The following is a 25,221-nucleotide window of genomic DNA, read 5'->3' on the forward strand; positions in this document are numbered from 1 at the left end:
AGCACTGCATGTACAAGGATGCCAGCTGCCGTTAAACCCCGAAGAAGAAGAAGCTCTGTCCCAGAATTCATAGCGCGGCCCAGCTCAGTTTATAACAATGGAGGCAGCTAGTTAGTTTTAATATTACTCTTATTATTCTTTCTGGGTCACAAAATAAACATTTAACATATTTTCAGGCGAGAATGTAGCTGTGTAAACCTCAAATATCTGCTCAGTTTATCAGGACACCACATGTTTTCAAAAGCGCTCCGACGTTTTCGGAGACGTCTGTTACCCACTAGCTCGATAGTTAGCCGGGGGCTAGGCTCACTAGAGCCGTGAGAACACCGGACTCCCGGCAAATGTTTTCAAACCCACCGCCGTCTTTCGCTTCTCAGGTTAAACATGATATATGAGTCACTTAGATAACTTAAAAATGTTATTGTTTGGCTTTTTTCAGTATTTTATTTGTTCCTGAGTAAATCGGTTTGGCTGAGATTAAAGTTATAGTTTTTACACAGCTGAATAAACATCAAGCAGACAGCTGATTATCAGAAGTGTGAGATGCTGGAGAATTTACTCCGGTGTCCTGTTATAGTTTAGATAGCAAGGAGTTTATTAAACTTCACCGAAACAATCTGCAAATTTCATTAAAATTTAATAAACTATCATCTTGTCTTTATTTTTAGTTAGCACATACCTTAAACACTTAAAGCTGTAAGCTAATGATAGTTATATAAGAGCAGATGCTGCTGGTGCAATAAGCTGTAGTTTTTACGTCTAATGGATGATGATCTGATTAGTCGACTAATCGCAAAAATAATCGGTGACTAGTCGACTATCAAAATAATCGTTTGTGGCAGTCCTACACTTAACATTTATCTTATTTAGGAGTAGAAGATAAACAACACACAATAAGATGTCAAGTATTAGTGTTCAAAGCCTTATAAATCGAGCTTGTCACACTGAAATAATAGTCCTTTGAAAATGATCAAAAACTGAGAAAGGGTAAGAAATGTAGGTGTGCAACCTTCCAAAAACACAGGCCTCCTCATGCATTAGCTCTTCATACACGTTCACACAGACGTGACCAGCGTGAAAAATCATTCACACGTGATCAGGTTAACAGTCAGTGGGTGAGCACACTGAAGTTGGACTCAATTATTAAGGCCCAGAGGCTCAAATGACCACAGCAGACTGACACACAGGTGCCCACTTTCCTACCTGAATAATTCAAGATAGATACTTAAGCCAGCTCTCCTCACTGGAAAACACTCAAGTTATGGGTCCCAGCTAGAGAGGCAGGGATGTCGCTAATTATGGGCTGTCTGAAGAGGACGCTGGTTAGAATTTGGACTCGTCAACTGAGCTGCATCGCTTCAAATAAGAGCTTCACACCCTGCTATTTTGCAGCGGTGCTTAGATGGTTTCTGTTGCGGTAGGACATCTGCCTCGAGTTACTCAAACACTGAAGTCAGCGACTATGACCAAGTCTGACCAAGACTATATCGCCAACACTTGAAATCAATTATATGAAATTAGAGGTCTTTTATCAATCATAACAGAGGAATGAATTGTGATTTCAGTCCTCCTCGTGGTGTCCTTATGTCCCTTTTGAGCAATACTGGTTAAAGCAGCTTTATATTGTAGAGAAACCGTAGCAGCTCAACATATAGTACCACACACAGTAGAAAAGACGATACGTGAGCAACGGCTACATTTATGCACAGTTAAAACCACAAAAAAGAAGAGCAACAGAAATGATGCATGCATGCACGGCTAACTTAAAGCTAGCAGAGACGGACCAGGGAAACCAGATCTACTCACCATGGGAGATGGGGACAGAGCTATGTTGCCTATGGAGGCTTTGAGCTCATCGACTGAGGGTGCTTCCACAACACGATCAGGCGGCAGAGGCTTGATCTTGATCTTGAATTTTTTCCTGTGGTCCTCTTCTTCCTCGGACTCGTCGGAGGAGAAGAAGTGAGACTTTTTGGGGGCAAGTGAAGGAAAAATGTCAAGGAAAACAAACGTTTACATTTCATCTTAAGGTTGATGAGAAACCCGGGAACCACATTCCTCAGTGAAACTTTGTGTGTCGGTACTTAAATCGTTTCTTCTTTACAAAAGTCTGTTTTCTGTGACATCGTCCTGTTTAAGACACATTCACAGACACTTAGAAATGTTCTTTTCTGACCCACTTTATAAATTTGTTTTTAATTACTTTTTTATTAGCCACATAATAAAAATGAAGACTTTTCTGTATCTTAAATCTGGGGCCTAAACACCTTTTTAAAGAACTTGAGCCATTTTATTATCTGTATGCCATTTCTCAGTAAAACACTAATCATATTGATCTGTTCTGTGAGCCACGTCACGTTTGTCTTCCATCACATGCACGACAAAAACTGACCCAACAGTGTGCAGCAAATGCGACACAAACAATGAAGCAATCCAGTTCTTGCCAAGTAACTTGACAGAAACTGCCACGTATTAAAAACTGTGCTGAGGATATCTTCCTCTTCTAATTCATCTTCAGGTCTGATACTGTAGCCTTCATCATCCACCTCAGGAGAGTTCTGAAAGACACAATGAGTCTGAATGATAGTGACAAACAGCAGCTGTTCCTGCAAAGTAAAAAACTCCACACATGCAACCCACACCCACCGTGTAAGCTACACACGTAAACCCGCTGACCTGACGGGACCATCTACAAACAATTAACATATCTGTGAAGCTGTTGATCTGTTTTATAAAACCACAGATCAACACAGAAGAGTCACGACATGAAAGTGAAACCAACAAACAGTCTTGAAAGTCAGCTTGGACCTACAAAGCAGCGTTTTTACTTACGTATCTGTCCCAGTCGATATCTCCATAGAAGCCATTCGGGGCCCCGTTCGTCTTCTTCTGAGAGCGAGAAGACAGAAACAGTTTGACTAAAATCTCACCTAACAAAACACGATACAACATACCTGCAACTGCATTACACACCTACACAGAGGAACTACGTCTCAGCTAATCTCCCCCAAACACCTTGAACCTCCAGATTTAAGTCACAAAGCTTTTACTCTGAGGCTACTCTGTTACGTTAGCGGCTCTTCAAGTCATCAAATTGGCTGTTTTTTGGGGGTTTTTTTATGTTAGTTGATGGAGCTGAACATGACTTGGTGTTGTTCCCCTAACGCCCCCCCACACCCCCACAAAGCTTCCTCAGAGAGTGCGCTAAAGAACAGATAGCTGAAACAGCTGCACTTGCATCAGGCTGATGAGTTAAAGAACATACTGCGACGTCTATGACCAGTCTAAGCTCTACACACTACACTTCTCTAGAGTGTGGTCTAGTCTAAAAAGCTGAGCTCAGTACCGATTCAACCTCTCGAGGTTCCTGTCAGGTGAAAAGAACAGAAAAAGAAAAAACACAAAAACAATGTGCCTCACAAATTTCTCTGATGACACAGGCTTACATAAACCCCAATTAATAAATACATAAAACTGTTTATGTACTAGATCGTTTCTGTTACTTACGCCATCTCTGTCTGGAGACCCCCTGTGCAAACCAAAAGAAAGGAAAATGTTACTTAAGACACAACTTCTTCATTTAAGTGAGTCTTTTTCTGATTAATCCAGTTTTCACATGATCACACTTCCACAGACACGCAGGTTCATAACACTTCAACTGTTTTGTGTAGGATTAGAACATGGCTACAAAAATTCAAAGATTGACTAAACAAACGCCAAAGGCAGCAGTTTCCTGTATTATGACTGTCGTAGTTACATAAATGCAGAACATTTCTTCCCTTTATCTTACACAAAAAACAAGCAACAAGTATTGTAAGCTGGTGTATTATTTTAGAGATCCTAAATAACACATGACATACAATAAAGTGGTCTATAAAGTCTATACAGTATTCAGCAGTGACTCGTAATTGGCTGGAAGACCCTTGAGCCGTAGATGATTACAGGAAGCTGCTGTCTAGCATTTCATGTATTTGACATGAACCACACTTAATATTAATCCTGTAATTGTTCTTCCTGACCACAATCCCTTCATTCTTCTGCCATAAATATGCATAACCTACTGTCACATATCATCCCCCCCCCCCCCCCGAGTGTTCAGTCAGCCTGTAGCTCCACTTCACAGCATCATAGTGAAGCACTAATAAGCTCTGTGCGTGGATCAAACAACACAACAGAGGACTTACGCGGAATCATTGTCCTTCTCTTTCTTCCGTATCCCAAAGGCCTTCCTGGTACGTTTTTTCAATCCTGAAAAGAGAAAAAGGTGAATTATTCTATGCAGACACAAAGACGTGACTAGAAGTTGATGGTTTCGTGGGTTAAAGGCTCAGTGAACGACTCATCCATCACCCAGGAAATTAAAGAAAATGTTTTATGTGTTATTTAGTGACTAGTTGCATCAATGCGAGGTCAAAAAAAAGGATGAAAACAAAGTTTTCTGAGCACAGCGAACATCAAGAAAGCAGCCGCTGAGAAACTGCTGACTTTTAATGCACCGAACAGGAATGTGATTACTAGCTCAAAATGCTCGCAGACAAATAAACATCAAATCAAGCAGACAAACTCACAAGGTGAGAACAAAATCAGCCATAAAGTTACTGGAGTTGGTAATTACTCAGTAATTCAGGGGTCATACCAAACCAGCCTTCTACAGTCATAATCTCACCTACACATCACCTCACATCTCCTGAAGCTCTACTGGAGCCGCTCATTGAAACACAACACAAATGATTACAGCGCTGGTGTGTTTAGGCCTCGAGGAAGCTCGGGCGAGTTCATGCCTTAAAACAAAACGCATTTACTCCGTGGACTTGGTACAGCTGCGGGACAAAAGGTGAAAAACAAGAAATGCAGACATTGTTCACATGAAACTTCTGGACTTTCTCCTGTTTTACCAATTTAAGCACAAAGTATCCTGTTTGTTCAGGAATTACTCTACAAAAACGACTCTGCCAGTTGACCAGCACATTAGTCCAGCTTCAAGTTCTAAAAATTAAATATGTAATCTTCTCCTAGTCCCAGCTTAGTCCTCCTGTCTATGAAATGAGTCATGTTTAGTTACATTAGGCTAAACAAACTCAAATGCTCGCACCTCTTTCTTACCCCAAATGAAGGCCCAGTTGTCCTCCATTTCTTCTCCAATGTTTCCCTTACTCTCATACTTCCTCCTCTTTGTGTGGTTGCGATCTCATCACATAATCTAAGGACCAACCTATTTTTTCTCCTCATACCACATGCAGTTACACACAAGTCTCCAACCAGAAACTTGATGCTACTTCACACACACACAAAACGGTATCATGCTCCCGTCCTTGATGTGTTTTGGTACTCAAATTCAACACCAGTGACCCTACTCATGAATAAAAGACAAATATCATCATTGTAGTCTCCTGCTAAAAATTAAGAGCGTCTACAGTCCTCTGCTCACCTAAGAAGTGTCATAAGCTGGATAACAGGAAACCACACCGAAGCTCAGCAGACTACTACAGCAGACCCACAGGGAAAAAAGGAGAGTACCTGCAGCTTGTTTACATTTTTTCCATGTTTTTATTTCATTTCTCCACTCGACTAATTTTGCATCAGAACGAGAAATCAATCCGAGAAGGCCTCCAGGACACAGACGCTCTCGCCCAGAAATACTCTCCCATTGATTCTGCCAACATATTCAGCCTTGCATCCTATTAATGGTGACTGTCAAGGTTCAAATAAATATCCCGCTGCTTATAATCAGCACCAGCACACATACAGAAAGACTAAAGGCAGTTTCATATGTTGCACGTAAGGACATGATCTGTCTTTATATACGAAAAGGTAGACACACACACACACACACACACACACACACACACACACACACACCACTGCAGAATATTCATGATGCCAAGAGCGTCATGAATTCTGACGGACAGGAGTAGATCAGGTGTTGGAAAGAAGTGCTCGTTTCTATAAAGGCAAGGTCAAAAATAAGAGTTTAGGTAAGGTCAGAAATCTTATTTCCACTTTGCGTGGCTACATGAGGCACACGATGAGTACTCTTTCATATGAAAACATCGGCTTTGAATCAGTGAGGTCACTGAGGTCGTGGATGAAGAGCAGGAAGGTTTCCGTTTTTCTTTTAACGCTTTCTTATCCTTTCATCTTATGGTAATGCATCACCCGTCTAACACGTTACAGACCTTAAACAAACAGCCATCGATGGCCTTCAGCGAAGCGACAAAGTACCAAAACACAACAAGTATTATTACTTTCATGTACTTCAGCAGGGCGACTGTGGAAGCCATCATGCTGTTTGTGTGTCCCTGTGAGTACATACGTATGTGTCGTTTGCACACATACACAGACAGCTCCTCCCCTCAACTGATGTCGAGCTTTACCCCTTTCCCTTTCAAAGTACAGACGACTTCATTTCGCGATGCCAAACTGCAATCTCTTCTTTCAATCTCTGGCTTTCCCAGACCAGTTTCCCCTCCTGATCTCAGTGAACCATCTGTGGGAGGCTTCCAGATGAGGACACAGCGTGCTCTCTCTCAGCCTTTAGTATAACGGATGGAAGGAGCTTAAATTGTTCCTTCAACAGCTGGGCTACCAAGGCACAGACATTTATTTTAGTCTGATATCGTCCTGTCCGATTAATCTTTGAACAGTTTGACTTATGGCTCGCTCACACTGGGGTGGAGTTTTCCTAGTTTTAATGAGGTTGCAACTAGGAAACCAATGAATAAGTAAGCAAGTAAACAAACATAAATGGGAATAAAATGAATAAATAAATAATAATCAGTGGACCCACTGACGCAGAAAGTTTTTTTGGTGCCAAACCTTAAAGTACTGCAAATAGTTGCAACAACCAACTGGTCTCCAACAGACTGATCATGCAACACAACCAACCAACCTGATCCCACAGTAACTGCACAGGTCACCAGGTGGGAGGCAACCTGTCTCCAAACGATCACGGCCTGATGTGAACTGACTGCAAACGCTTGCAGACAGACCGGTTTGCAAATGACTGCAGACTCATGTAACCTGAGTCAGTCTGCAGCAACGAGCATGACTCATCTTTGCGTTTTTGATGGGGGACGTGACAGCTGGGTGCTAAATGTTTGTGTTGTGGCTATTTTAAAAAAATAATAATAAGATTGTCGAGCACCTTTATCATCATTCAGTTAAATCACCAACCTGCAGCAACTACATGAATCTTTATAGACAAACTGCTGTTTGAAATCTGAGGTAAACGTGAATTTTTCTGAGAACATAGATGGCAACAAATTTGCGACTGCCAGTTTACCAGTTAATCGCCGTCCCATCACACATGTTATTATTATCAACTTGACCCCATTCGATCCCAAACTAACAGATCGACAGCAGACTAAATGTTTAACCCCTTCACGCGCAGCGGTCACCACAGTGGACAGCTATTCAAAGGCTGTTTTCTTTTATTTGTGTCAGTCTTGATGGTATACTTGCTCAAACCACTCCATACCTGCCACCCACTGGTCAGCCAGTGGACTGACTAAGTGGACATGTAAAAAAAACTCTTTGAAAAGTACATGTTTTAAAAAGAATGAAGTTCAAAAATCTTTTTTTATGCCTAAAGATGAATAAAAATCCTGATTGAGGTTGTAAAAATCCATGCATGAAAGGGTTAAATCACAATCTGAATGCACCAAAGCTGCTTCAAAGAGCGATGAACCCGATCTCATTTTCAAAGGCAACACGATCGTTCGTGTCACAATTTTGTTCATCGCACAGTCTCCGGTCGGTGTTTTCCTAGTGTCGCTGTAGCATTAGCTAAAGAGTAGGGGTGCAACGATATTCGTATCGATATTGAACCGTTCGATACAGTGCTTTCGGTTCGGTACGCATATGTATCGAACAATACAACATTTGTAATTTATTTGATCAATTTTCCTTCTGACGATGCTGTCTGTGTTGAGCGCTCAGTGAATCTGTGTTCGACTACTCCGCCTAGGCTGCACTGTCGAGCGCAGATCCACTGAGCGCTCAACACAGACAGCATAGTCAGGAGGAAGAGCGCAGGGCAAGCTAGCGAGACAGAAGTTAAGCTCTGCTTGCAACAAGCAAATTGAACCTCATTCAGATCTGGCGTTTGGAATTATTTTGGTTTTCATGTGACGTATGACCCTGAAGGTAAGCGAGTCATGGACTAAAGTAAAACAGTATGTTGAATGTGCCACGCAATGCTCAATTACATTGGTGTGAACTAGTGTGTTAGCACAGTTAGCTCGTTAACGTGTTGGCCGTCTAGCCCCATGCACGGAGCGATCGGCGGTAGCTTGTTAACGGAGATTTGCCGTGTTGTGGCGTTAAGGTCATTTCAACGAGATTAACCTGAAAGCACTAGTGGGAACACAACGAATATGACTGCACATTTACGCAGACATCATCCTAGTGCAAAGACAAAAACAACAAGCATGCTACTAACTTTAGCCGAGTCATTTAGACAGCTGTTAGCACATGATTCTCCTTATGCTGCTGAGAATATAGCCCAGAAGAAGCGGATAGTATAGCTTTTATTTTGGAAAGAGCCATCTCTCTGTAATAAACTCTCTTTTCCAAAGATGAGTGATTCCTCAATCAGATACAGGGCTCGCAATATCGCTAGCCCGACGTCCCGGAGCTAGCGATTTTTTCAGTCGGGCTACCAAAATCTATCTCTTCCCTGCCCGTCGGGCTATTGTAGGAAAAATATATGTCAATGCTTTTGCATTCTTTCAGAAATGTAGCTGGGTAATTATGTCATTGGCATCGGTGAGCCACTGTCAATATGTGACATATTGAAGTCGCGTTTGAATTTGCGCTTGTTTTTTTGCTTTCACTTTGCAATCGTGCGAACTGTGTATAGAGAGCGACAGCACTGATCTGTGAGTGATGATAATTTGTGCACCAATTCCTCTGACATCGTCTTATCAATCGTTAGCTTACTATGCAAACATGACAAGTGAAATCTCCCGCAGCTTAAACATGTGAGAGGTTGATCGCGCAGAGAATCGCTGAGCTTATGTGAGTGTGTGTGTGTGTAAAAGCATTTCAGTTCTGCTGAGCCAAATAAGACAGGTCAGGGTGAAGAAGTGACAGCCAAAGAAAAGCTCACCACAAAACGGAGAAGTTATGACAAATCAGACTATAAGGCAAAAAGAAAGTGCAGCTTTATGGTTTCATGGACAAAAGAATTTCTGTGGCTGCAATATGATGAGCTAAATAACCAGGGCTGCACATAAGTGGTCCACAGGTGCGCATTCGCTGTCAAAATAAAAAACACGCACAAGGGTTAGGGTTAAATTTAAAAACTGTACTTTTGAGTTAAAATATATATTTATAATTTTAATAAATGACAAATTAAAAATGCATGAACATTTTTTTTGTATCGAAAAAATATCGAACCGTGACACCAAAGTATCGAACCGAACCGAACCGTGAATTTTGTGTATCGTTGCACCCCTACTAAAGAGTTGCTTTGACTAAAAATACAAAAATCCAGTTGGAAGCATAAAAGTCGTTTACTTTTATATGTTTCCTCTCGTGAGGCTCAGTTAAGGCCAGCAGGAAGATTCTGGGCCGTGATGGTTTTCAAAGTGAACCAAAATGTCAGAAATCCAGTTCTTTCTTGACATCTTACTTGTTTCAGATTTGACAGCTTAAATAAATACCCCTTTACTTCTATTTTGGGGTTTGTTTCTACTACTTCCCTGAAGCAGCAGCTGACATATTCACAGCTGTACTAAGAAAATGCACATGTATGTGTGTTGTTTGGCTCTTTCAGCGCACATTACCTTAAATGAGTTCAACCCTGCAGGACTATTTTGTTTTATGGGAATTACCTCTTATTGCTTTTATGAAGCTTATTTTTATTTCATGTCCATCTACTATAAAACAGCACTCCCAATAATTAAAGAGTGCAAGAAAAGGACAATAACACAGTATAATGAACAAGGAAAATGTCGTTTTATTGGAGGTCATTACAATGTTTAGCATTGAAATACGCACACATAAAAATACATCAGAACAGATATTTGTATTCACACACGACTCCACCAAACGTTTGTATTTTTAAATAACCCAATAAATGATTATTCCTTGTTAGGACCAGTGCAGGACCTGCACCATGACATGAATGCATGAATGTGTGTGGCAGGAGTTCATTAACAGAGAGGGAAATAACAGGGTTTGTGGTGCATACTATTTAATGACTTGATGGCTTCCGTTCAGAAGGATGTGCTAACGTAATTAGTGGTCTCTTCTCAAGACACAGTAATGCAATTTCAGGAAAAGCCAAAGGACATGAAGCCAAACAGGACAGGACACTGCCAAATCTAAAAAACTACAAGGCACTTGAAGAGCAACAGCACACCACATTTTTTTCCCTAGAAGACTGTGGGTCTCTGTACTAATTTCTATGGAATTCAAATAATGTTGATTTGTTAAAAATGTGTGGCTCAGGCCAACCTTGGAGGAGGAGGAAGCTGAACAAGAGATGGTGTTATCACATCTCTGTGAGATCTACCCTGCAGCCTCAATCGAGTGTTTGTCACTAACAGTCTTCCATAAAAACAAACCATCACCTTGAACAACTGCAATTATTAAACTGAGCACATGTGCAAAAGAGCTCATTACATGCTGTTGCCATGACGATTAACCTGAAGATTGTATATTACTTGCTCAGTGCTCATGTGGAATTTTTGCAGGTAGACAAACAGAGCACATAGACACAAACCAAAACACCTCTGAGAAAAATACCCGTCTTGTATACCTGATGTGTTGTCAGGTAGAAAAGGCAAATTAGGAAATGAGGGGCACAGCTGCAGTTGTGCAATTACGGAGCCTCAAGAATACAAAAAAAACAGATGCAGAGGGGTGCAAGATGCACCGATCCATCTTTATGATCCATGTTTGGTGGATATTCCACCCGTTTTTAAAAAATGTGTGCTATTCTGCTTTTTTATTTCACTACAATTTCATCGACTACTGTCAGCAGGAAACTAAAGCAAACCAAGTCCGTGTACAGCACCTACTGCGTTATTTCCTGACGCCTTACACATCTGGGATCTATTGCATTAGCCCTAGCTATATAAGAAACAAAGGAACCAAAACATTAAACAATGCTCTGGAAACAAACTCCAAATCGCACATGGATAAAAATAAAACTCCTGCATGTAGCCATGGGCCAACATACATGTGGAGAACAGCTCTGCTTCTGCAGCAGCAGCTCAGAGGCCGTTAACAAGCTGCTCCAAATGGGGAAGAGACAAAGAGGCTCAATCTGCTCGCCAACCAGAAAAACACACACACACATACACAGCTAATGCTGCCAGCTACAGCAGTAGAGACCATGCCAGGCCACTCCAGACTCTGAATGCGAGACCTGTGCTGCTGTGCATAGTAATCAGAAAGGAAGATAATACACCACTGAGATTTAACAGCAGAGGTGTTGAATGAAAAAGAAGGGAAAAAAATGGGAGCTCATTTCATTTAGACATGGAATAAATATCTTAAACTCATTTTTAAAACGTGTTCGACGTCTTTTGCTTGGATAAAACAACATGTTTGGAAATGATAAGCTGGTATGTGCCGTGCATGTCGGAGCGCGCTCAGGTGGGAGAGTGGCAGGGGACAACTGCGACGGGAAGATGGTGTGTTGAGTTGTTGTGGGTATTAGGGCTGAACGATATATCGCATTTGCGATAATATCGCGACATGATCAAGTGCAATTTTCTAACCGCAAAGGCTGCGATTATACTCTGGACATGTCCAAATTCATGGGCTGCATCCTCCTGAGGCCGCATTTGTAGACCGATTACGTCACAGCGACGCGCCGAAGGCTGTCCAAATTACTACCATATCCCAGAATTCATAGCGCGGCCCAGCCAAACTCCAGTTTCCAACAATGGCGGCCGCTACTAAGTTTTAAAATTACTCATACTAATCTTTCTGGGTCACAAAATAAACTTTTAACATATTTTCAGGCGAGAAAGTAGCTGTGTAAACATCAAATATCTGCTCGGTTTATCAAGATATCCCATATTTGCAAAAGTGCTTCGACGTTTTCAGAGGCGTCTGCTACCCACCAGCTCGACAGCTAGCCGGGAGCTCGAGGGTTACTGATGCGGCCGAGAACGGCACAACTCCCGGCACATCATTTTCAGATCACCGCGGAGTTTCGCTGCTCGGGTTAAACGTAATATATAAGTCACTTAGACAACCTAAAAATGTTATTGTTGGGCTTTTTTCAGTGTTTTGTTTGTTCGTGAGTAAATCGGTTTGGCTGAGATTAAAGTTATTAGATTAGATAAAATAAAACTTTATTAATCCCCCGGGTGGGTTCCTCCTTGGTTTTCACACAGCTGACTAAACGTCAAACAGAAAACTTATTAAACAGAAGTATGAGACAGTCGAGAATTTACACCAGTGTCTGGTTATATTTTAGATAGCAAGAAGCAGACGGCCGAGTTTATTAAACTCCACCGAGACAGCGGTGACGCTAATCAGAACTAGACCGTCCAATTTCACGCCTTTAAACTTTAAAGGCGTGTTTGTGTGTGTGTTTATACAATTGCTATTATGTTTGCACTTTATGTGTAATGTTACTGACTGCAGAGATCAGTAAGATGTGTGTATTTTTTATTTATTAGTTTTATTTATTTAATATTATTTTTTAATTGAATGACTGTCTAGTAGTTCACAGATGTCGAAAAACTGAGTGTGGTAAAGCCACTGATTTTGTTTATGTATATTTCTGCAATCTGCACATTGTACTGACTTTCATTTTAATGTTTACACCAGGGTTCCTTGTCAGCACTTTATGCTCAGATGTTTGTAAGCTAAAAATAAACTATTGTGTATGTTCAAATATACTGTTGTGATTGAAGAAGTTAAATAAAAATGTCAGTCATCAATTCATGCATCACCTCATGTCATCATAACAGAGGTCTGTCTTCCAGGAAAGAACAGTTTAAAATTAATGTAATATAGTATTGGCCATACTATATGATGTATTGCTTGTCTTTGTTTAATAATACAGAAGACAAAGACCTTAAAAAATAATCGCATATCGCATCGCAATCGCAATATTGGGGCAAAAAATCGCCATTAGATTATTTTCCATAATCGTTCAGCCCTAGTGGGTATTGAGTCATGCTGTTGACTAAGCACGAGGAAAAGCATGTGGATCCACTGACAGGCAGGCAGGCAAGTAATTAGCGATACAGGACGAAGGCAGGCAGGCACAGAAACGAGCACACAGAAAAATAAACAACTGCAGACAAACAGCAGCGAGCAGGGAGATGGGATGCAGACAGACTGACGTACAGTAAAGAAACAGATCGACCGGCGCAATGCAAACAAGCGGTTTAAAGGGCTCTTTTGTTGGAGTGACTCATTCATCTTACTGGCTCTGAGAGGGAGAAGGAAGAGAAGACATGTGAGAGAAAGAAACCCTTCTCTGACCTCCCAGTGTACCAGCAATGATACCCAGGCAAAAAAAGAAAGACCTCTATTATCTCAAGCAGACATGCAGCTGAATGCAGCTTCTATTTTATTTCAAGTACTGTTTTTGCAGCCTTGCAGACTGAAAAGATATCTGTTAACTAAAGACGTGCTAATGAAAAGCACATGCTCCTATTCAGTAGTTACAAACTAAGAATTAACCTTCAAAAATGAAGCCAAATGGATTTAATGACAAAGTATGTCAGCTCATTCCAAAGACAAATATTTGCACAAACGAGGAAGCTCTCAAATCATTCAGCCTTCCCTGTTTACAACCATTTTATCTCTGCTTGCAGAGGAAGGAAGGAAGCAATTTATTCTATATTCTCCACCTACTTTCTTCTCTGCTAGTCTCTGGATTTAATCTGCCAGTTCTCTGATCTTCATCTCAACTACCTCCGAAATGGAGATAGAAGTCAGAGGGGAAGGGGAGACGACATCGTGTCAGTGGAAGTGTCCCCCCCCCCCCCCCAGTCTCATTACCTTGGAGAACAAACAGGAAACTGCCATGTGGGGGCACGGCCTATGAAAACCTCCAGGAGTAAATCTCTTCTGTGTGTGTGTGTGTGTGTGTGTGTGTGTGTGTGTGTGTGTGTGTGTGTGTGTGTGTGTGTGTGTGTGTGTGTGTGTGTGTGTGTGTGTAAAAGACAAAGAGACAGTGCCAGTTTGTGAATGCTAAAATTAGAACTTGACTGTACAGGCCAGGTGGCTGCGCTGTCAGCCATCGTGTGCAACGCTCGCAGTAACAATGTATCCACAATGAACACACAACTCCACACGTACGCATATTAGGAAGTAGATAGTTTTGATGCACGCACACACTGAGTGACGTCACACACCTCTAAATAAAGTGGGTCAGAGCCAGAAACCAAACAGCGGCGTGCGAGCGGTTGGTGCAGAGATGAACAAAAACTGAATGTGAGGATGGTGGTGATGCAGCCTTATATGTCTGCACTCTCTTTATTACTCGATATTTAGTGTTGTATTTATTCTTTTAGGTTTATGATGCTGTCATAGGTACAGACAAATTTCTTTCACACTGCTGCCATCACAGCATTTCATCCTTAATTAAAACCTTCCTTATTTATTCAAGTTTCCTTAAACATCAGAGATTTACAACATATTAAATGTTAAAAAATGAAACATTAGCTAGAACCAGAGTTGCTATTTATTACCTGTCTGTGTCCATCTCTTCCTGCGTCCCATTATTGCTCATCCCCTGCTTCACTATAAACAGCCTGCACTCAAGCTTCTCATCCCCAGGCTCCAAATAGCATCCACCAAGGACTGCGCTACAAATGACCCTGCTGCAGAGCCAACAAAGTAGCTATTAACATAGATCATTGGTGTAAGGACACGGGGGGAAATGTCTAATTTGCTGACAAAAAATCTTTACACATATGAGATGCTGACATGAGAATCGAGGACACCCCTTAAAGTGATCCTGCTCGTGCCACAGCGTGACCTTCTGACTTCGGCCTCCTTCATATAGTTACCAAATGTATATTTCTGATAAAATGATCAAAGATAAAGCTGTTTTTATTTTTGAAAGCATAATTGTTAAAGCATCAGCAAACCCCAAGTTAGGTAATGATTTCGGTACATAAACATATGTATATTTGAAACTTTAATAAGACAAAAGGCAATGATTTCTTACAAGAGCTTTTCAAATGTTTTCACACACACACACACACACACACACCTAAATATGACTAATGCCAGCATACAGTTGTCCTAACCACTGCCAGGCCTCAGACTTCTCCCTCAAGACAAGTCCGTGGCTATTTCAGTCATGCCCTCCTATCAAAACACATCAGCGCCGCTGCCACTGGGGAGGGGAGGGGGGACAGTAGAGCTTCTTTTGGCCACATTAGTCTGACAGTGCCCTGAAATATAGCAGCATAGTTGAATCTCCACCCAAAGGAGGATATCTCCCTTCCCTGTATAAGCATGTGGCATTTCAGAGCTGTAAGAACTTGTAAGAACGCCATCTCCCCTCAGTCTTTTTCCTGATAATAACTCACATCACATACAGGCTTTCATGAAAGAAAAAAAGATTCTGCATTATGAAATTCCTTTCAGATAAATAGCTTTAAAGGTGTTTAGGTGGTACCACATTTCTGCTCAAGATGATGAGAATTATAATAATAATAATAATAATAATAATAATCAGCAGCATAGGGGACTGTCTCTACACCACAGACTTCAGCCACTGCACAGAGACCTGCCATCTTCAGAAGTTTCCTGATGACTCTGCGGTGGTTGGATGCATCAGCAGGGATGATGAGACAGAGTACCGGGCTGTGGTCGACTCCTTTGTCACGTGGTGTGAGCAGAATCATCTGCAGCTCAACGTGGCAAAGACCAAGGAACTGATCGTGGACTTCAGGAAGACCAGGAAACACTTGACCCCTGTTTCAATCAAGGGGTTCAGTGTTGACATTGTGGAGGACTATAAATACCTTGGAGTACACATTGACAATAAACTGGACTGGGCTAAAAACACCACAGCACTTTATAGGAAGGGCCAGAGTCGTCTCTATTTTTTGAGGCGACTGAGGTCCTTCAGCATCTGCAAGAAAATGCTGAGGATTTTCTATGAGTCTGTTGTGGCCAGTGCGATCCTCTATGCTGTTGCATGCTGGGGGAGCAGGCTGAGGGTCGCAGATGCCAACAGACTCGATAAACTGATTCGTAAGGCCAGCAATGTTGTGGGGATGGAGCTGGACTCCCTCAAGGTGGTGTCGGAGAGGCGGATGTTGTCCAAGATAAAGACAATGTTGGATAACACCTCCCACCCACTCCATGACATGCTGGTCAGTAGGGATGGGTACCGGTATCTGGTGCCATGATGGCACCGGTTCTGACATAAACGGTAGTAACCAGACCGAAAAGCAGCGCACATTTCGGTGCTTTATTTCCCTGAGATGTCACACACTCTGGATTCTAGCCAATCATTTTACCTTTGCAAGCGTAGTAGGTGGGGCCAGGTACGTACGTTCTTGTAGAGCAGAGCTACAGATTAAAAATGCCCAAGGCGAAGTCTGGCTGTACTTCACAGCAAAATATGCAAACTCAGCAGCAACAAGTGCTTTAAGCTGATACTGTGATACTGTCAAAGGAGGTAACACCTCAAATCCGATGAAACACCTGGCGACGCATAGCGTTTTTTTTAAAAGCCGAGAAATGCGCCGTATTTGATAGCTTGCTGCGAGACCTCACACCGAGCACATCTACTGCGGGTGGGTTGCCAGTTATCGGACCCGGAGTTAGCAACATCCCCCAAAAACCCGAAGAATAGAGTCCTGGCCCCTAGCCCTGCCAGTGTAGCAGAAATGATGATGAGGATGATGATGCAGCAGCAGCCGTTCTTCTCTGCGTGAGTAGCTTAATGTTGTTAGTGTGTAATTTACGTTGAGTAGGCTAACCACGTTATTACATTAATGCATGTAAGGTGAACTAGCAAACATCATCATAGCTACATGCGGCTGTCTTCTTGTTTGATGGCAGATACTCCCTTCACCCTGGCCAAAAAAGCTAAAATGACCAAAGAAAAAGTGGAAAACAGCTAAACATGAGAGGTTTTTGGACAAAGTGTGTGTTCTTCATTCTTTAAGCACCGGCACCGTTTCAAAAGTACCGGTTTGGTACTGGTATCGGATAAAACCTAAACGATACCCATCCCTACTGGTCAGTCACAGGAGCACGTTCAGTGAGAGACTGAGATCACCAAAAAGCACCACTGAACGACACAGGAAATCATTCCTGCCTCTGGCTCCCTGTACAACGCATCCACTTAACACGCTGTTTACTGCAACGGCTACACCCTTCTTGCACATGTTCTTCCTTTTTCAGCTATTTATTAACAAGTGACTTTTATGTATATATATTCCTGTATATATTGTGCTATTCTTAGTTAGTGTATTGTCTGTCTCTGTTAATGTTTGTTTATAATGGAGCACTGTAACGAAAAAATAATTTTCCCTAGGGCTCAATAAAGTATTCTGATAAGTTGTCTACAACAGACGCTCACTTGTGATTGGAGATTAAAATAGCAAGGCCAGTCCCTTATTATGTTGGCTTCAAGACATGATGAGTTCATCCAGTGCGTCTGGACGTATTGATCAAGACAGTTTTAATTGTTGGGCTTTTTCTCTGCATGTATTATTGTAGGGTCTGCCTTACAATATAAAGCGCCTTGAGGTGACTGTTGTTGTGATTTGGCGCTGTATAAATAAAGTTGAATTGAATTGACTGTAGTTTTTAATTAACAGAAATGAAAGGGCCTGCTACATAAAAATACAATAGGCTACAGTGTGAGCAAAGAAGATGATTTTGAAGTTTAACAGTTTACACACACACACACACACACACACACACTAACAAGCGACATTTAGAGGCTCATGAAGCTCTGTGTCATTATCAAAGAACATTGAGTAAAATATAAATATGAGTGAAAACAAGTAATTTCCTGCAGCACTGCCTGAACACTGCTCTACATGTATTTATTGACTTGTGGTCAGTGTTTTCAATCCCATAAGTAAGATGGTCAGGATAATCTCTCTGACACAGCCCAGCAGCATCAACACAAAACAAATGTGATTCATTTTAATAACCCTTTAAACCCCACCACAGAACCAAGTCTTTATATTTTGACCTGCTGTAGCATTTCAAGTTAATATGCATCAATACAACTGACATATCCCAAATTTCAATAATATGCATGCATTAGGTCCATAGTAACGAGATAAATTGCAAAAAAGTGCAATAAACTACAGAAAAATTGAAAATATATATATATTTTTAAACACACATATTTGTAGTTAGAGCAGGGCGATATGATCAAAAATATTTATCACGAAAATCTGCGATAACGATATAACTGACGAAATAACTGACACTAGACAAAATACTTTACAACTCCACAACTTTATTAGTGCAAAAAAAAACACATCAATGTATTTTCACTTAAACAAGCAGCTGTTTTTTTATCTGCATTAAAATAAATATAAAAATTTAACAGTGCAAATGCAAATTCCTCGCTGACAGTTTAACCAAAAGGCATTTCCAGTGGAAACTGGCCGACATATCCTCAGCATAACCATGTATAATATCCACAAAACTTAAAGAGGTTATACACACACAATACAGTAATATTATGTTGAAGCACAGTACGTATCACTCCGCGAGGCTCCGCCTACGATAGCCGTAATGCTCCGACAATCCATCAAGCGGTGCGGCTTCGAAGCTTAGCAAAGTCGTACTGAAACATTTGACAGATTTTCGAGCGCCGTGTACATAAAATCATTTCGAGGTCAGTAAACACAACCAGAGTTCATACATAAGGCACACGGGATTATAAGGGGCTCTGTCGATTTTCAGAAAAATCAAAGGATTGGAAAATACGGCACACTTAAAATCAAACACGGTAATAACGACGGCCCGCTAGCATGCGCTACCAAAAATAGTGCTTTGTTGTGTATCTGACGGACGAAAGCTAAACCAGTTCCACACCAGTGAAGCTGCAGCATTTTTACAAACCAGTTCAGATTCATCTGTTTCATTCAACGATCCGTTTTCGCTCTTCTCATTCTTCGTCAGTGCTTTTCCCGCCATGTGCGTATGAAAAGAAAGGCACCGCGTATGCGCGTTTTACCCATATTCTATCGTGATATTTCATTTTCTTATCGTTGCCCGACATTACACCGGTATTAACGTGAACGGTATGATATGGCCCAGCCCTACTTGTAGTTACAGAAATTTCACATGTATATCCCTCAAAACGGCAAATGTAAAAAGGTTCGATAAAATGTGTCTGAAGGTTCTCAGTCATCCAGGTCATCGAAGTCAAAGGAGCTTGCAAAGAAAAGCGTCTGGACTTCTTTAAGTTGCTTGAATACTTTGAGTTCCCTCCCCAGACGCCTTAACGCCCACTCACATCCTGGGCCATCTGACCTCAGGAATTCGCAGGATAAGGTGGGGCCAGGTTTCACAACGAGCTCATCCGAAACCCTGGCTGACTTTGACCCACACCCAGTTTCACACCTTGGCTCAGGCGATTAGAGGATCATCAGGGGGTCCTTTTGTCCCTCTGTGGGGGGATACTCCCACTGGATTTAAATCCAGAACTGAAGAAGCTTCTCGGATGAGAGGTGAAACGTCTTCAAGCAACTTAAAGAAGTCCAGACACTTTTCTTTGCAAGCTCCTTTGACGTTAGATAAAATAGTTTCCAACCACAGGAAATTTATTTCGAGTGTCTTCATAGTTTCATTTTTGAGATGCACTCATTTTTACAAACTGCAGGAAAAAGGAAAAGAAATATTATTTTGCACAATTTGCAAAAAACCAGCACGTGCAAGCACCTCACTTCAAGGTGACAGTAACTCTAAGCAAAGCTGAAAGTCGTTCAGGAAAAAAATATTTAGAGGAAACTAATCTTGTGTGCCACTAAGTGCCACCATCTTTGTCGTAAGAAGATAAGAAAAGAAGGAGCAAAATAAAAAACAAACAAAAGAACCAACTTTGCTTTATAGCTGCTCGAGCATTTTCTTTTCTTTTTTTTTTTATTTAAACAAGCTCTCAGCACACGATTCAACCTCCCGTCTTATTACAAAGACAGCCGTTGCTCACTGTGAGCTACCTTGATTCACAGAATCTGTTCTGAGATTGTGATAAATACATAAAGTGCTCTCTGGGCCCAACTATCCAGAGATTCTTGTCTTGGCTTCATTTTAATATCAAATACAGTGACTCAAAGCAGCTGAGCCATGAGGCACAAGACAGTGTGGGTGTACAATGAAGCGTGATTCACTGATGAGAGGATGTTATTTTTTCTTCTCAAAACCACGAGATCGGTGTTTGCACAGAGTTTGAACTCGGCAGTATTAAGAAGGAGGATGAAGAGCAGGAGGACGAGGGAGGAGAAAGGATCGAGACTGTGGTGAGAAAACGTTTGCGATGCACCCACAGCCTTGATCGAGATAAAACAGGCCTAGGAGGCCATCGTGATTCTGCTAATAATGATTAAGAATAAAAAATGTAATTGAGAATCAACACACATGCTCATTACAAAAATACTGTGAAGTTAGTCGTGGAAATATAGCTAAAATCTTCCTTATGTATTCTATTACACGCTGAAACACACACACACACACACACACACACACACACACACACACACTTAATCTTTTTATATGGGGAAAGTAGGAAAGTAATACTAGCAAACTAACAGGAGCAAGTCTGGTCATCAATGACAGGTCAATCAGTATTTGTTTAGATGTTAAGGGAGCAACACTGGAAACTGACAAATTAGACACTTGGCTCAAACACAACCTGTGATCTTTCGCTCGTTTGTTCTTGTTTTTTCAAGCTTAAGCGGTGCATCCCATGTACTGAAGCACTTCAATGATAAGCGCATGTAAAGGCTTACCCCTGTGCTGTGTAGTGCAATCTGACATGGCTGCATTACCATCGTTTCCTTTGTGAAGCTAATTCACAGTAAATCCTTCACAATGTGTCATCGTGTCGGTTGGCACAGGAGTGTTCATATTTTTCACATTATAGAGAAAACGGAGTAGCAGAACAAACTGAGTTCAGGGGAAATACACGGCGCTGCGGTGCAGTTTTTGGCACGTCGACAGTCCGTGAGCTCGGCTTCAGTCCAAGAAAACCATCCAAGCAAAAATAAGGATCTTGGAACATTAAGTTTATTTGCCCACCTTAATTGCTTTGATGGTAAAACTGCCAAACTTGAGCAAATGAAATCAAGTGCATATTTAACGACAGTTAAAAAGCCTGTCATGCTACACAAAGTCCTCTGAAAGTCCGTTATGATCCTCAGCACAGTTTCACATTCAGGTGCCACAAAGTAAGCGTTTGTTAGGAGACATAATCCCATTTTTCTTACCATTGTACTGTGTTTTACTACATCATCAAATAACAAGTAGCTAAATAACTGTGATGCTGTCTATGCCTTGGATGCTTGTAACAACTGAAGCTGAGTGTTTTAATGAAGCTTATGAAATCATGCAAAAATGAAAAACCCAAGTTAAAAAGTCTTGGACCAAGAAAAATTCAGGGAAAATAAAAAAATAAATCTGATTACCACTTTATGAATGTTTTATTTTGTTGTTTGTCTGTTTTTTTCTTATATTGTGTTTAAAGTTTAGATATGTTGAGTATTTGCTGTTAGTTCAGCTATTTTCCAGCCACGGAGGAGGTGGTGGTGCGAAAGACACGAGGGTGTCGGAACATCTGAAAGACGGGAACGATCAGAGCGACGAGCAGCTGATCCCAGGTCGGGTTATAAATCTGCGCACAATCAGAAGCTTTCCACACAAGCAGCTCTGCACACACAGCTCACTGCCAGGCTGCATGTGTGTGGTCTCACCCAGATGAGGCTCGATAACAAAAAAATGTCGATACATATCAGCGGCTCAGATGCAACCTGGTCACGTCCTCCTCCCGCGTGCCCAGAGGGAAGGACCGGAAATTACTTTGTTTGTTGATTCACAATTATGAAAATGAGGACAATAGGGGGGGAGGGGGGGGGGGGGGGGGGGGGGCTGAGAGAAGAAAGAACGCAGGCGAGAGGAGTCGAGTCAATGCGCCACACCGTGTTGTCTTTTACTTCTCGTACGTCTTATTGTGACATGATCCTAAAAAGCCGGCCCAAATTCCTGCGGATTACATTTGCCTTAGTTCCTCCACTAATCTCAGTTCTCTCTGGTTACAGCAGACCACTGCTTCCACCCCTCCCTTATTCACACCCAGATTACAGGTTTGGCCAGATTTTGGTTGGCGAAAGAATTTCTGACTGTCTATGTTTCACAAAGAAAAAAAAAATGATGGAAAGCCTCTGACAGCATGTTTTCACAGTGACGGTCCTCAAATTAAAATCATGAAAACACAAACGAGTATCGAAAAAGAAAAGCTGGGCAGAGGAAGAAACCGTAACGTAAGGAGAGAAAGAAAAAAACAAGAGGAGAGAAACCAGTATGAACCACAAGATCTGGAAACACTTTGAGGGAACAGACCATCATTCCCAGCGTCACTAACGCCCAGCAACCCGGAGTTATGGAAAAGCTTATATAACCCACAAGTTGACTCAAGCTACACATACACACTGCACCTACTTTGTAAATACCCAGCAAAAAAAAGAAATGCACAAATAATAATAATGATTGAAGAAAACAGGCAAAACGTAGAACAATTCTCATTTCTTTCATAATCCTAAAGATTTGGGACCTTTTCTGTGATATTCCTCAATCATTTTGTGTTTTTATTCGTCAATATGTGCTGCAAACATCGAGCACACGATGCTGTAAACAGGTTTTCCAAAAAGCAGTGATTCCATGTTATGTAACCAGCTGCTACTTCTAAACCAACAAAGGGCCATTTCAGGAGAGAATCCTGCGATAACTGCAGCACTTAAGTAATGGAGATAGAAAGAGGCCAAGTTAACATCGAATGCATTCGACCTGCTGAATGTGCAGATGGATCATACACAGATGCAGAACAGTTTGCACTGATGTGCTCTCAGAGAGTTTAAAAAGTGCTGGGCAGAGATGGATTATCCCCTCTCCTGTGATTAAAAAGAACATATACAATGTTTTTGGATTTTGGACTACCTCACCGACCGACCACAGTATGTGAGGACTCAGGGCTGTGTGTCGGACAGGGTCGTCTGCAGTACGGGGGCCCCACAGGGAACGGTTCTGGCTCCGTTCCTCTTCACCATCTACACTGCAGACTTCTCCCACAATTCCACCCAGTGCTTCCTGCAGAAGTTCTCTGATGACTCTGCAATAGTCGGCCTCATCACTGATGGGGACGACAAGGAGTACAGAGGACTGACCCAAGACTTTGTGGACTGGTGCCAGCTGAACTACCTCCAGATCAACGCCAGTAAAACCAAGGAGCTGGTGGTAGACTTCCGCAGGCACAAGCATTCTCCACTGCAACCACTGAACATCCAGGGTATGGACATTGAGGCTGTGGACAGCTACAGGTACCTTGGTGTTCATCTGAACAACAGACTGGACTGGACTCATAACTCAGACGCCCTCTACAGGAAAGGGCAGAGCAGGTTGTACCTGCTGCGGAGACTCAGGTCGTTTGGGGTGGAGGGCCCACTCCTGAAGACCTTCTATGACTCTGTTGTTGCTTCTGCTATCTTTTATGGTGTGGTCTGCTGGGGCGGCAGCATCTCTGCTGGGGACAGGAAGAGACTGAACAGGGTGATCCGAAGGGCCAGCTCTGTTCTAGGATGCCCTCTGGACCCAGTGGAGGTGGTGAGTGACAGGAGAACGGCGGCTAAGCTGTCATCCCTGATGGACAACATCTCCCACCCCATGCAGCAGACTGTGACAGCACTGAGCAGCTCCTTCAGTGGGAGACTGCGGCACCCACGGTGTGGGACGGAGAGATTTCGCAGGTCTTTCCTCCCCACTGCTGTCAGACTCCATAATAAAGACTTTAACTGAACAAACACACACATCCACACATGTGCAATAACACTAAGTGCAATAATCTTTTCTGGCATCGTTGTATTTTTACTCAGTTGTATATAGCATTCGTATTCTATTTTTATCTTATTGTATATTTTTATTCTATTTTATTCTACTGTATATAGTATATTATTTTATTCTATTCTGTACAGCTGTGTACTGTATTTATTCTTATTGTATTCTAATTTTTGCGTCATAACTTTTGCACTGTCCACTTCCTGCTGTGACAAAACAAATTTCCCACGTGTGGGACTAATAAAGGTTATCTTATCTTATCTTATCTTAATGCACGTGTTCTGTAAGAGTTTCAATTTTAGGTCAATGAAATGAAATAAAGACACAACGACTAAATATTTTACTGAGGAAGGCAATCTCAGAGATGATTATGAGATGGCCTGCGGGCGCTGAGAAGCTGAGTGACTAAATTAACACGTTGCACGATTACATTTAGAAAGTAACTTGGGATTGCACTATACTGGAAGACGAAGAAGACGAAGACGAATTATTTTTTTAATTATAAAAATACAGAAAAGTATATTTTACATCAAATTAATCTTATCATAATAATATAAAACACTTCTATCGCAGACACAAGGCACTAAAAGTGATGCTGATGTTCTCAAATAGTAACAAAGTATTTGCTCAGAGCCTCGTGACTTGCAGGAGGAGAAAAACAGCAAAGAAAACCTTGTGATTCTGGGAGGAAGCACTTGGTACATGCTGTGTTTGCATTTACTGACGTTTAAAGATGACATATTCTGCTCAAATTCAAAAACTGAGTTGGGCAGCCCGATCTTTGATCACAGGAAACGGGACCAAGACGTTTCCCTGTCACTGCATAGCTGTCAGAAATTATAGACAGAGGTTAACACGAGGCAAACAGTGAAGGAGTCACTTCCTTTGCCAACCCTTTAATTTGTTCCACCAGAGTGGATCTGCCTCGGCCATTTGTTATATATGGATCCGAGTCTTTCAACAATGAAGTTGTTAAAGAAATGAATGTTGGAGAGACTAGTCTGGTATAATGAAAAGGACTGCACATCCTGACTTTGGTTTATCCACCCTTCTTTAGCGGCACAAACCAGAGAGAATACTTTGTTTTTTGTTCTATCGCTCTCTGTTTTTCCCTTTTATCAGTTTGTCACATATAAAATTTGACTTTTAGAACAAAATCGAATGAGGGTCTGATGAATGAAATAAAACTGAACTCGATGC

General features: G+C 41.6%; 1 protein-coding gene across 6 annotated transcripts in view; it reads right to left on the reverse strand.

Annotated features, from left to right (window-relative positions):
* sgip1a (SH3GL interacting endocytic adaptor 1a) overlaps window positions 1-25,221 on the reverse strand; it is an 84,339-nt gene that overhangs the window by 26,682 nt on the left and 32,436 nt on the right. For 4 of the 6 annotated variants that reach the window (XM_076876153.1, XM_076876157.1, XM_076876158.1 and 1 more), the window contains 6 exons: window positions 4,185-4,248; window positions 3,508-3,529; window positions 3,347-3,367; window positions 2,833-2,889; window positions 2,495-2,558; window positions 1,807-1,982 (listed from right to left, as the gene is read on the reverse strand). In XM_076876153.1, the coding sequence (XP_076732268.1) occupies window positions 1,807-1,982; window positions 2,495-2,558; window positions 2,833-2,889; window positions 3,347-3,367; window positions 3,508-3,529; window positions 4,185-4,248 (404 nt within the window). The remainder of the gene's footprint in view (window positions 1-1,806; window positions 1,983-2,494; window positions 2,559-2,832; window positions 2,890-3,346; window positions 3,368-3,507; window positions 3,530-4,184; window positions 4,249-25,221) is intronic. The other 2 variants (XM_076876155.1, XM_076876154.1) reach the window with 2 other exon arrangements.

Source organism: Maylandia zebra, linkage group LG17 (assembly GCF_041146795.1).
Source record: "Maylandia zebra isolate NMK-2024a linkage group LG17, Mzebra_GT3a, whole genome shotgun sequence".
Classification (NCBI taxonomy): domain Eukaryota; kingdom Metazoa; phylum Chordata; class Actinopteri; order Cichliformes; family Cichlidae; genus Maylandia; species Maylandia zebra.